Below are 14,142 nucleotides of genomic sequence, written 5' to 3' on the forward strand. Positions count from 1 at the left end.
AAGTATATATGTATACATAGAGAAAGAAAAGCCACCTTCAAACATAAAACTCAATCAACATTCAAAATTTATATTTTGAGTATTTTTTTTTGTTTATAGAAAAATTACAAAAACGTTATCTAAAACTATATAATTTTAGAGAAGCTCTTTTAACTTTTGAGGAGCATAAAGTTAAGGCAACCAAAAATAAATAATCACTAGTGAATTAAAATTAAAAAAACAACTCCTCGCACCAAAATCAAAATGATCAAAGGGCAACTGAATAAAGCCTCTAAAAGAAGCATGATTCAAATAGGAAAAAGATTGACAAATAACAATCACTTACCAAGCTAGACATTTTTTCTGAATTCTTTTTAACCAATATTAACTCCTAAAATAACAAAAATTGGCTAAATGGAATTTAACATAAACATGATATACTTCACTAAAACTCCTACAGTAGCACCTAAACAGATTAAATTTCTCATCTTCCACTTTTTCCTCCCACATTTCACCTACGCTACACTACACCTACACTACCTTGTTTTACTTTTGAAAACAACAAAAACACAACAAATAAAAAAGCCACAAGTTACAAGGACCTTTAGCATCTCAACAATAGAGGGAAAACAAAATTACAGTAATTGACACTAGTCGGTCAATTCAGTAGTAACTCCCATAGAACTGCTGTGGAGCGGCAGCTGCCTGTTGAGGAGGGGCCAACGTTGCTGCTGCAGCTGGTTGTGCATAGCTCTGTTGAGGGAAAGCTTGCTGAAAGATAGCAAAACTATCAAGCACTATAGAAAATATGATACACTAACAACATAAATTACTGTCCTACATCAAAGGATACAGGTAATATTTTGGAACAAACGAATCCAACTATAATCTGGATTAATTGCGAAAAAAGTGAGCACAAGTAACATAAATCACCTTCCATACTAGGCCACTTAGCAACAGAATGCATCATGGAAATGGAAATCATTGTAAAACAGAATACTGGAATCACATGCTATTGGAACTGATTCACAGCAGTCTTGAGTTTTGTGACGGGCTGGTCAAGTATTAAAGAGGCACTCATAGCCATTAAAATGTTGGCAGGTGTAGGTACTTTTGTTGGGTAGTTAGTGTAGAACATTTGTTATCAGTTTAATGTCTTGTATCCTGTGTGTGCTGAAAAGGCAAAATCCGTTTTTCTGATCTCCCAGTAACCCAAATCTCAAACGGGAGACAGTAACATAAGTGCTAATAATTTTTATTAGGATTAAACCACAGTGGTATCCAAAATTTTGTCATTTGCCACCGGTGGTATCATTTGGTAACATTTGCCCCTTAGAAGTATTCCCATGGGTGACATTTAACACATTTTTGGATGGACAATTAACCTATTCGTTAAATTTGGTCACATTACATATACACGTGACAATAGATTTTTTTTTTCCATATAGATTTAATATGGGGATAAATAAGGAATTAATTTTTTTTCTTATTTATCTACATATTAAGTATATATATAAAAAAAAAATAAAAAAAATTGTTATATTTACATGTCAAGTCAAAAATTGTCATGTGGCAAAAGATTTAACAAATCAGTTAGTTTATAAAACACAGGACACGGATACGTGGGGGGAACGTGTAAATATTAAAAATATTGGGGCACATTTATAAATATTAAAAATATATTTTTATATATGATTTTTCTGCAGTGAATTACAGATACTCTGTTTCACACTGTTTTTCTGATAAGATTGATGAATCTGTAACTGCTCTCACAGACTATGTCTTTTGGGTTACCTCTGATCTTAATTTCTCTGCACATACACATAATCGTTGCATATTCCTGCTCTCCAAATCTATTTGAAATAACGATCGATGATTGAAGTTGAACCTCTGTTTTTTCAAATTTGAAGAATCGACATTTTTTTTCCTGGGACACGCGTATCCTTCACTGATACGCGTGTCCAACTTTCCGATATTACGGAAACGGCCCCGACACCGTATCGGATACGTATCCGACACGCGATACGTTAGGTCTATCGCGTGTCCGTGCTTCAGAGGTCTTTTGTTTAACAAACAGGTATTGGGTTATATTACCCATGCAATACTCATCTATATGCCATTGACAATTAAGAAACATCTCAAGGAAAAAAAGAACTATATCGAGTATGTCTAAACTTGCAAATTGCAAGTGACCTCAAAAGTAAGTTCTTCTTTTCTCCTAAGCTTACGGAATAAAGGAAAAAGTATGAGAAGGGAAGAGACCATTACAACTGCCATAATGTATAAAGTGAATTCAAATATGTTTTGTACCTGGACAGGATACGTTGGGGGATAAGCTCCATAAGCAGCTGTTTGTGAAGCAGTAGAAGATACTTGTGGACTTGTATAATTGCTTCCATAACCAGGATATGTACTATATCCAGCCTATTAAAATAGAAAACGATCAGTCTCATTACATCTTATGTTGATATATCCAGTTCTAGATGGCAAGATTTCAAAGATAATGATCTACAAAAAAATCTGGAAGTGAATAAATGTTTCTCAATCTTTGAAAGAAAAATGCTCCATTTTGTACATGGATATAGTACTCTCTCATAGTTGAGAGCGAGTGACAAAATCAACTACAGAATTTCTTGAGTCCATTGGTCATTCAATAAGAAACACCAGCAACTACATATCTCTTTAGCAGTTAGCAAATACACCATTCCAATCTCATAAACATCAAGATATAGCATTGTGAATAAAAGACCTACCTGTTGGGCATAGCCAGGGGTCCATTGGGGTGCCTGCGCTTGGGTAGCTGGAGGCCAAGCTTGAGCTTGTACACCATAACCTGCTGCCCACTGGTTTTGTGTACTTGGATATGCACCCATAAGAGACTGCGCAGGTGAAGTAGTATCAGAATAAGATCTTGCTAATTTTGCCTTATCGGAAGTAAGAGAATCCTCTGCATGACGCTTTTTTAACTCTGACTTGCTCTTATGGGGCAGAAAGAGCTTGGCATGCCGATCATCTGCCTTCTTTATAGATTGTGCATCTCCAAACATTCCCAGAAACTGTAAATATGTATGAAAGATTGAGAAACAAAATTAGGCATCCAATCATTTCTCAACCTAGACTCCTGAGACTGATTATTGTATTTATAGTTTCATTATTTCAGAAAAAATGTGGCTTGATATGGTATAAACAGAAACAAAAATGAAGAAATATGCGCAAGAGGAGCTACAATTGTGAATACCAGGAATTTACAGATGATTCTGATAAATCAGTTTGGTGACTCATTAACTCTAATTAGCTCATAAAATTTAGAGACTAAGAGTAGTATTAGAAACTTGCAATCTTATGAGTTATTTGATGAAAACAATAACAGTATCTGTCTAGATCTAGTTCCTCCTCTGTCTCTCTTTACTGAAATTCCCTTCCTTTCTCCATGCTTAGTGAGCACAGAATTACATGCTTAGCTAGTAAAATTGGATACAGACTACAGTACTATCAATACAACAGAGAGGAGAGGACAGCAATTTGCCACATTTACTTTAAGTTATATGCCATACCACAAGACATTTATTCTGTTATATACTTCATTCAAATCAATTAAGAAAAATTAGTTGATCTTTCTACTAAATAAGTAGAAGTGGGAAAAAGAAATACACTATTAAGACAATACAAAAAAAAAAAAAAGGACCACCTCCAAGAAAATGCAAGATAGCTCTTCTCTATCAGTAGCATTTGCAGCACCATGGCTATCTGAGTTGGGCACCAAAAACTTTTCAACCATCGCATCTAAGTAATCAATTCTCTTTGGCAATGACTGAATTGATTCCAGATGTATGAAAGCCTGCACGATAATTAAACAGAAGAAAAAATATTAGGTATGAACAAGATAGATGTGACAATTGAGAGGATGTAATGCCTGTTCATACATGAGGCGTGTCAAGGAGAGAGAAAGGTAACCTCAAGAATGGGTTTTGATAATGGAACATGCTCAAGTGCTTCAACTAAGACCTCCCTAGCCTTTTCCACATTTATAGAAACCTGCCAAAATAAGTTCAGAAGAACGCATAAGAAATTAGAAACAGAACACTTACAGTTCCTTGACAAACTGCATTTATGTTTTAAAATATATGGCAACCACAAAATAAAGCATAAATAAATATGACAATAAGTAATAATGAAATTACTTGCCTGAGTTTCAAGGCACAAGATAATTACTATAGCAGACCAAACCCAAAATAATTATAGTGAGATGACATACAAATACATCTTGCAAAACATAAAAATATATATACTTAAAAGGTAACTGAAATGTAGAATACACAAATCTTGCAGAATTTAACCACAAAATTCGTAGTTCACCAAGATGGCACAAACCCATTACAAATATAGCACAAAACAGAGCCATTACCAGAAGAGGCTAAATTTTGTCCCATTTTAAAATCCAGCACCAGAAAAGTTACAAAGTATCATTCTTTAACAAATAGCATGTGGTTGCTAAGTAACTAAAAAATTTATTTAGGTTGCCACAAGTAGACAACAATTACCATTTCATTAAGCCTAAGAAAAGCCTCTGCTAAAAGATGCATCATTCCTTTTTGTCATGGAACCATTTGAACTAAAAGCTCAAGCTCATAGTTAAAGGTCCACTTCATATTAATATCTGACACGCCCACTGGGCTTGAAGCATGCACAACACAGGCCCATATTACCATGTCCTGCAATTAAATCAACAAATGGGGCTGCCAGGAATCGAACCCTAGACCACTTGGTCCAACTGGCCCTAATACCATGTCATGGAACCAATTGAACTAAAAGCTCAAGCTGATCCTTTCAAAAAAAAAAAAAAAACTCAAGCTCATAGTTAAAGGTCCACTTCATGTTAATATCTGACACTTTTCAACACTTACAATGTGCATACTACAAACATAAATCATAAAATTTATTTTGAATCTGCAATGCATATATTACGTATGAAGTGGGAGATCAACAGCCAAGTGACAGCATAACCGAACTTACCAAATACAGAAACCGAGAATATTGCGCATACAACATTGGCAACACCTGTGAATGCTCTTTCCCTTTCTCAATAGCTATGGCCTGTTCATACAAAGAAACAGCATCGTTTGGATTTCCCTGGAGAACAAAATCAAAAAGAACAAGGTAAGACATCTAATATCTATATCAAAATCCAGATCCAGCTGATGCCCCATGTCTCCATCCTTCAGAATTAAAAAACTTGATAGCATGCTCTTACCAGCCTATATTCCATGTTTGCATGTTTAACAACTGCTTCAAGAAGACCAGGTGCAATTTCACTGTGTAACAGTTGGTATGCAGCTCGGGCCCCAGCTACATCTCCACTCTGCTCTCTAAATCGGGCAGCAAAGAGATGAATCTCTGGTTGTCTCTGTTAATTCCAAGGATAAACAAACAAATCATACATGAGGACATTCTGATGCAAGAAATACATCACTATTACTTTTCAGCTATTAGTTCAAAGAAACCCTACACCTGATCTGATAAAAATATATATTTCATAGCATGTATAAGATGTGATGATTAACAAAGAAAAAAAAACTGTCCACCACAGATATGCACTTTGGAAACTTGAAGCAGCAAGATAATGAAGGGAAGCTTGCTTTTGAAAGTTGGAAAGACAGCAGGGAAGCTTGTAGAGAGGATTAGTCTCATAAAAACTTCAGGTTGAACCAATTGTATGCTGCCACAAGATTTAAAAGCCAACTACCCCTGCCCTTGGAGATATCATGAAAACAAAATCATCATTTACATTGAATTAAGAATTCAGTTTTTTACTTCTCAAGATTACCCACTAAGACCTCTTATTGCAGCAAAAAATACCAGGTTGAGAAGATAGAGACTGGTTTTCTTGGTGAGGATCCAGATTTGTCACGTTGAGGTGATTTGACAGACGATGGAGCTTAAAACAGTGTTTGAAGTTCATTAAAATTGATATCAACTTGCTAGCGATAATCAGTATCAGGAGAAGGAAGGGAAAACAAGGATTTCCTTGTGAAAATGCGTGTGACAAGATCCTATTCGCGGGCCCATATCATCTTAATTATCTTCACTTGCCACACTAGCTCAATTCTTCTGACCAGCTGTAACTCATTATTGGCTCTCATAGTTCAGGGTGTATTCAAGCTTCCCAAAAAAGTTAATCAGAATCTATTTGTCCCAAGCAAACAAGTTTGTGCTATTAACCATTATATTTCTTTTAAGCCATAATGTCAATCTCAATCTCCATAAGCACAACAAGAACGGGCAAACCAAAAATGCCTTCAAATACCCAATAACAAAATTCAGAGAAGAGAGTCAAACATACAGGAATTACACCTATTCGTTGAGGCACAGTAGAATAACAAACGGAAATGAAGAAGCATTAGCAGTCATATGAATTGAGATATCCATATTCCCATAGTTGCGAAAGGCGACCCAGGCGATCGCCTGAGGCGAGAGGCGGCCCAGGCGATCAAGCCACCGCCTTCCATTAAGGCGGGCGAAATTCGAAAGGCGACCGCCTTTCCACCGCAGGCGAGAGGCAATTCAAGGCGAGAGGCGGTCGCCTTTGTGTCTCAGGTGAAATTTAGGTTAAAAATTGAACTAACTGTAATCAGACAGTTCGTGCGACTGCCATAGAAAGGGTTCTCGGTGTCTCAGTTCGAAGACTTCATCTCCTCCAGGCTTAATTCATCCGCTTCGACAACTTAACTTCATCTCCTCCAACAGCACCGTCGATCTAAAAGGTACATACTTCGACAACTTTACTTCTCTCTCTTCTCTGTTCTGTTCTAACTTCTATTTCTTACTTCATCTTCTTAGTTTCTTTTCTTCCTCTCTTACTTTTCTTGGTTCTAAGGGTTATGCTGCCCAAATTTTTATGACTTGTTCTAAATGTTATGCTGCTCAATTTTTTATGAAATTTTTATTAAGTTTTTACAAGTTTATTATTAGTTGTTCTAAATGTGTTGCGCCGGTTAGGAGAACCGAAGAGTGGCAAAGGGATGTAGTGGTGAGGGGTAGGGGAAGACCTAAGCAAACTTGGAGGAGGGTGATCGAGAGTGATATGAGTTTATTGGGAATTGAGGAAAATATGGTAGTGGATAGGACGGAGTGGAGGGAGCGAATCTGTGTCGCTGACACGACTTGATTTTCACGGTTTTATACGATGGTTCATGTTAGCCGACCCCGAATCATTTCGGGACTAAGGCTTTGTTGTTGTTGTTGTTGTTGTTGTTGTTGTGTTGTGCAAGTTTATTATTAGTTTTGTTAAGTTTACTACTAGTTATTAGTTCTAAGTGTTATCCTGCCTAAATTTTGCAGGCTTTCCATGAGTATTAGTAATTCTAATACATCTAAAGCTACAAAAAGAATGGATTCTTGTTGGAAGTATCTTCAAGAGGTCAAGGCAGAGAGCTCAAACGATCTCAGATACGCATGAATGATTTAGTTTTTGTGTTTTGCAAGTTTAGAAGTTAAACTAGTCAATTTGAGTTATGATTTTATATTTTATGTTTTTCTAATTCTTTTGTCGCCTCACGTGCTAGAGGCGGTCGCCTCGCCTCAAGGCGATATTTTGCCCTTATCGCCTCGGCTCGCCTTTTGCAACTATGCATATTCCTCATTCTTTTTTCCACCCTGACAAGATCCAGATTTCCTAACCCCCATTAACTTTGGTTTCAGATTACTTCAGTGTTTTACATCCCAATAAGCAGCAGAATAAAATGCATGTAAATTTAAGAAATTTGCAAAATCCAATCAGTAAAAGAAATAAAAACCTAGAAAACTCACAGCCAACCCAATGAAAAAATCAATGTACGAGCTGCATACTATACCGTATACTAATTGCAACTGATGTAGCAACAACAATCCATGAAATCATAGAGTTGTGTTCCAGATGTGAGATTCCATACCTTTACAAACACTTGAGTTGCACGAGCTAATGCATTATTAGCAAGATCCATACTGGCACAGGCTTCCATGCATAGGATATAGCGTATCCAATATTCGGGATAATTGGCACAAGCAATTAGACATCTTTCATATAACTTGACCACCTGAGTCAAACATTCAACATCATTAGCGAAGGCATACAGGAATACTATTATTCAACAAACTAGAAAACACAAAGCACAAGGAGATCTGCATAAGAAATACTCCATTGGGGGAACAGAAAGGCCCCTCAAATACGAAAGGAGGGACCCTCCTTGCCTGACAGATAGGTTAGGAAGACAAGAAGATACCTGCATGCATAACATATGAACTTTAAGACAAATAAAATCTCAAGACATACTTGAACCTAGAATCTCCACTGACAAATGAGGGTTTGAAGTACTTAGCCTTAAAGAAACCAAATCGAAGGCCCATGCTTTAGTCTCAGTTCAATTTCCGGTTTAAAAAGTTGCTTCATCCAACGGTTTAGCCAATAAAGCATATGATGCAGCAGATATTACTTAACTGTAAGTCAATGTATAACAAGGGCAACTAAAAACTACGAACCATGAAAATAGTCAAGGATGGACAGTAAACAAACCCAAATACCTTGTTCAGGTCATTTTCTCTTTCTATAAAATCCAGATAGTTATGCCAATTCTCAAGCTCCACAATATTGAGGGGCCGCATATGGAAGTAAGGCCTCCTAATAGCATTTTCATAATCAGATATCTTCGAATCGAACTCTTTAGCTTTCTTATACATCTCTTCTCTAACGGCGATATACTTCTCCAACTCCTCCGCTTCTGTTAGGCCAGCACTTACAGATTTAGAGGCTTCATCAGCAGCGTCTGGATGAACTTCTCCCTCATTTGCTTGGTCACCTTCCTCTCTAGGAGCAGGAGCAGCTTCCTCAGAAGATCTTAACTCCGAGAGAGTGTGACTCGCAGCAAAAGCCTTAAATCTGCAAACCCGACAACAAGAAACTATGAAAAAAACACACATTTTTCAGCATTCTTACAATATTAATGTCCAGCCTGATGCAAGAAACAGGGAAAATGAAGGAAGGAAACAAATCAGAGCTATTAACAATTTGCAACCTCATTCTGTCTCCCAAAAATATTTGAACAGTTTGAGACATTGCCAAACCAAAAACTACTTATTTACCCTGAATGAACAAGAGAAATAAGACTTGTCTAAAGAATGAACATTCAAGCCTCCATGATATGGGAAGAACAACTTGTAAGAGCATGCAGGCACAAACTTGATAAGTTCATAAAATATTTCTGCTTTCTTTGTAAAGTCAAATTTACTTATTTAGTAATTTGGGAGGATATAAAAACATATCTACATCTGAGCTACAATATTTAAAGTAAAAAGAAGGCTCGTTGAAGATCTGTTACGGACACAAAAAAGCATTTAGAAATATATAAATAAGCACAATATGTAATCAAAGGAGAATGAATCCATCAAACCTTACAATCATTCACTCTCAACTAAATATATCAAATAAATTCATATTTTAAAAAACCTAATGCATGTTAGAAGCTATAGATATGTGGAGAAAATTAAGTGCAGCACTTAAACTCAATTTTCCTCTGCAGTTCATTGCTTCTGCTCATGAAATGCATACATGCCAATTTGCCAAAAGACATTGCCCAGGCAGAGATTACATAAGCTAGTTACAGCTACATGTCACCATCTTAGCATTACACGCAATTATGAACTAGCTTCATTGCATGTTACAGTAATTTAGCATGAAAGATTTATATGTCAATGATATAGCAGAAAAACTTACCTACTAAAGTAATCATCCAGCCGTTTATTTGGAATCTCTAATATCCTTGTGTAAATCATGCCAACATGTCCCCACTGAGCATGCATCTCTTCATATTCAATGTACTTGTCCCATAGGGGGTAAGAGTGATAATCTGTTCCAACATAAGCTAATCCTCGCTCAAAAAGCCTGATGCACAAGAAGAATATTTTTAAAACATGAATATATACACAAACCCATGACATATCCATAATGGGAGACACCGGCACTAATGTTGAAGGAGAAGGAAGAATTCACTCTAACAGCATGACACTTCCAAATGCTGCATTTACCTTCCTGATATAAATCATACTATGTCTGAAACTGAAATGGAGCAGAGAATGAGGCCATCTTAGCCCTTAACTGGATGAGATCTTCCCAGCAGCATTTTGCATATTGATGAACCTCAGAGTGTCAAAGTTAAAGACAGTGATAATTCAAAAACCACTATTATCTATGACCGTTAGAAGAAGAAGAAAAGGTGTGTAATGACACCGGGATAATAGATTTGACATCCTAAAATAAATTTCAAACAGCTACCATAGAGTAGCATCAAAGCCAAGGGTTTGGACATCAAAAAAATGCATTTCTAAGCATTCCCATCAGACCTTTCGCCATAGTGTGAGCAATCGCTGTTGCAGGCATACTGAAATGATGTTAGAGAGCAACAAAATTACTAGATTCTTCCGACACGGGAAAAAATGTAATTAGGATTCCGATTTTTACAAACAATATTAATGTAAATTTGAACTGATATTACCTTCTGATAGTATCTGGATCCTCATAAGTGTTTATGGCAAATGTGCAATAATGCAACCACATGTCCACTGAATATGTCACTCCAATAACAGCCCGTTCATATACCTCCACAACTTTGTCCATGGAACCAAAACGTTGCTCATGTTCTACATATTTGTCCCAATAACCATAGCACAATGGAAATTCAGCCAAAAAGGCATCATATACTTTTCGAATCTTCGAGATCTTGTCCTGCATCATTAAAGAAAATTGTTAAAGCATGTTAAATTGGTATTAGAAGCTCCAATATCCCACAAGTGAGATCATCAAATTAGTAACATCTACTCTTCAATTTAATCAATCCTTGATTTCCTCATTTCCTTCTCTTTTTCCTTTTCAAGTACAATCAAAGTTAAGGCATAGCGCATTACTTTTTGCTACCTATATTAATCTCATTAATATTGGTATGCAGAAATTTAGTAAGCATTCTTCAATTTTCAGATTCCCAGCATTATAGAGTGCAACAAACACAGCCATTTTGAGGGACAGCTTCATAAACAACAATTAGAAACCTGACAAAATGAAAATAAGCTACTATAGTCTATTCCCTGCAGCCGAAAATGCGTATGGAAAAAAATGAAGTCAATTGCTTTCAGTTCAACATATATTGTAAATTCATACCCCTGCATTCTTCTCTGTTTCACAAATCAAGGTAGTCCATGCATCAAACTCTAAAGAATTAGTTCTGACAATACTCCACAGCCGTTCCTCCTCACCTGACATGGGTGGCTCTACAGAAATAAAAGGATAAAATAAACAAAACACATTGAAGTATTGAACACAGAATAAAAGCTAAAGAGGGCCAAATCAGCAGAAATATTAAAAGAAGTACTAGGTATGGAGCAGTAATATCAAGATCTAGCAAAAAGCCAAGAAACCAAAACAATATCAGACTTGAAAAGAAGTAATAAAGATAAATTTATTTATCTTAATGAAAAAAAATTGGTGACTCATTCAAAAACAAATGCAACTAAGCAGCCAATACATGAAGATGCCAATATAAAAGGCTTTAGGTAAATATAGGAAAATAAAATGGGTCTTATAAGTGGAAAGAGCATTGATCATTGATAGTCCTTGCTAACAAAACTACTATAAGTATACCATGAATATAGCATAAACAGAAAATGTCAAGGATCAAGAGCAATATGCACAAGAAAAAAGGGGGTTAGCAAGCAGATTTACAAAGGATTCTATTAACACCTTACGACAGAAGAATACAGTAATATTTACACTATATAAATATCAGAAGTTCACAGCAAACATACCAGAGCCATCCACATACTGTTGCTCACCATCAACATCAGCCCCCCCAGCTATATCAGCAGAAGTACCATTCTCTGCTGATGGCATGCTTCCTACTTCACCACTGGTGTTCCCATTTACAGAAGAATTATAAATATCAGGTTGAGGTGGCTCCAGAGATGCATTCTCAGTAGTAGCATTGCTCATTGCAACATCTTGCTTCTCGTATGTTGTTGAGTTGACATCTGTACCATATGTATTCCCATCGGCAAAACTAGAGGCAGCAGGCACAGCATATGCAACACCCTCAGTGGCATAAGCACTAGAATCAGGAAGAACATTTGAGTTGGTATCATCATATGTAGTAGAAGCATATGCAGCAGATGCATAGTCTGTCACTGAAGATGTTTCAGCAACTACCATCTCACTGTCCCCCATTTTAAATTATACAAAAAAAATATGTATCTCTAAACTAAAATCTGCAAGACACAAAAGCAACAAACGATATTCAGCAAAAAATAAATTGAAGGGATAAACACAATTGAAAATTACATGACAAAACAGCTATTTCCACTTTTCAGCACCCGTTTCCATTTTGCCACAAACAAAATTACGAGAAAGTTAACAGCTAATTAATTGCTATTTCAGTCTCCTAGCAATCAATTGCACAATAACAGTACAAGTAAATATTTAAACACCTAATATCAGATCTTCAAATTGCAAGAAAATAAACTATAAAACTGTAGATGATGAAGCACGCGCAATGGATAAAGAACAAACCCTAAGTAAAGCTGAACCGAATTAGCCCTAAGTACACCACGTGAGTAGTAGCGGCGAGAGAGAGAGAGAAGAGAGAGTAATGGGAGAGTTACCAGGAGCAGAAGAAGCGGTGGCGTTTAAGTGTAAGAGAAAGAGTTGAAGTCTTGAAGATTGGGATTCGGCGCCTCCAAGATGAAGGAGCTTGGGGTTAGTTTTTGTTCGGTTTCTTGCCGTTTCGTTTCTTTAATACGAGGGCAACACAGAAACGGGAAGAGGGTGAAGTTTCTAGTTTTTGGCTCGCATCTGATAAATGCATGTTCGGGAACCGGAAAAAAATATTCATTAAGCGAGATTATTTATTTATTTATAAATGAATAAATTATTCATTTATCGATAAATCAATATTTATTATTTTATAGATAATTTTTCATTGTAAAATGCATACAGACGAAGAAATTATCCAGTCAATAATGAACAATAATGATAAAAATGATCCAGAACCGGATGATGGTTGCGTTGTCGCAAATATATCGTCAAAAGAGCAATGATCACCTTAAACAACTACTTGCTACAACATGAGCAAAATATACCAGAAGTTGTGTTTGGACTACAAAAAGTTAAGGATGGTGTTCATTTTGGTTTAGGTGTGTTAACTTGCTGGATCCGATTAGATGATCTCCACCGTAGTTACCTGCAAAACAGAACCGGAGACAGGATCTCCGGAAAAACTCTCCGACGATCAAGTCAGTTTTTGTAGGAGGGTTGGTAAATTGATAATAGTATTGCTGGCAAAAATATGAAAAACCTACCTCCCCCTCTGGGCTTATGGCTTTTTATAAGTGTTCTGAAGTAACCGCCGAGGGCGGTTACTCCTTCTAGGCCACGTCCCTTACGTTGCAACAAACGTGTTTGAGTGGGAGTTTTAATGCTCCGTTTAGGATGTCGGGGTGGTTTATTCGCTTTACCCGCTCCCTTTATTCGGAGCCCGTTTGATCTTGGACCATGGGTCTAAGTGTAGATTGGGCCCGTGTTTATGATTCGGCCCGTTTTGGCTTCGCGGATCATCACATGCCTCCCCTTTAGTTTGGCAAGAGCCCTTTAGGGTCTTTTCACATGTTATAGGGGACTCTTCGTCTTTGTCTGGATATTCGAAAGTTGTTCTTTCAAAATTCGAAAGTTGTTCTTTCCTTCTCCTGTCATTTCTTCTCCGGCGTCAACTCCTTAGTGTTCGTTCTTCTCTGTATTCTTTCCCACATGTAAGTTTTCCTTTCCGTTACTTGTAATTCGTTCGGCTCTTTACTTCTGTTCATTTTTCTTCATCAATATGTCGAACCTTGACCTCGATTTCGCACCGTTCGATGAAAATTACGTCCGCGAGGTGTCTCATGAGGTCGATGAAGCTTCAACCAGCTCTCCTGGGTCTGATTCCCATCCCGCCGACTTCCTCCATCTAGCGAATACAACCGATGAGGGTCTAGGTTTTGACCCTAAGAAGTTGATTCCGCCACCTGTCCCAACCCCCCGTTTATTACCAAAGAAGGACCGGTCAGGAAGCCTAGTTTGTCGCGAGACAATTGATGATTTGCGGGAGCAGTATCCTT

General features: G+C 37.0%; 1 protein-coding gene across 2 annotated transcripts; it reads right to left on the reverse strand.

Annotated features, from left to right (window-relative positions):
• Positions 1 to 244: 244 nt before the first annotated feature.
• LOC136230407 (pre-mRNA-processing factor 39-1) lies at positions 245 to 12,795 on the reverse strand. 2 transcript variants are annotated; one of them, XM_066019473.1, is made up of 14 exons: positions 12,655 to 12,795; positions 11,806 to 12,261; positions 11,162 to 11,271; positions 10,503 to 10,732; positions 9,725 to 9,892; positions 8,536 to 8,890; positions 7,908 to 8,051; positions 5,231 to 5,383; positions 4,993 to 5,109; positions 3,934 to 4,014; positions 3,668 to 3,817; positions 2,733 to 3,035; positions 2,290 to 2,403; positions 245 to 750 (listed from the first exon to the last, which is right to left on the reverse strand). In XM_066019473.1, exons 2-14 carry the CDS (start codon positions 12,218 to 12,220, stop codon positions 643 to 645), a joined length of 2,448 nt encoding a protein of 815 aa, XP_065875545.1. In that variant the 5' UTR covers positions 12,221 to 12,261; positions 12,655 to 12,795; the 3' UTR covers positions 245 to 642. The 2 variants fall into 2 exon arrangements, with proteins under 2 accessions (XP_065875545.1, XP_065875544.1); XM_066019472.1 differs by having other exon boundaries at positions 12,563 to 12,747.
• Between the last annotated feature and the right edge of the window lie 1,347 nt (positions 12,796 to 14,142).

Source organism: Euphorbia lathyris, chromosome 5, assembly GCF_963576675.1.
Source record: "Euphorbia lathyris chromosome 5, ddEupLath1.1, whole genome shotgun sequence".
NCBI classification, from domain to species: Eukaryota; Viridiplantae; Streptophyta; class Magnoliopsida; order Malpighiales; family Euphorbiaceae; genus Euphorbia; species Euphorbia lathyris.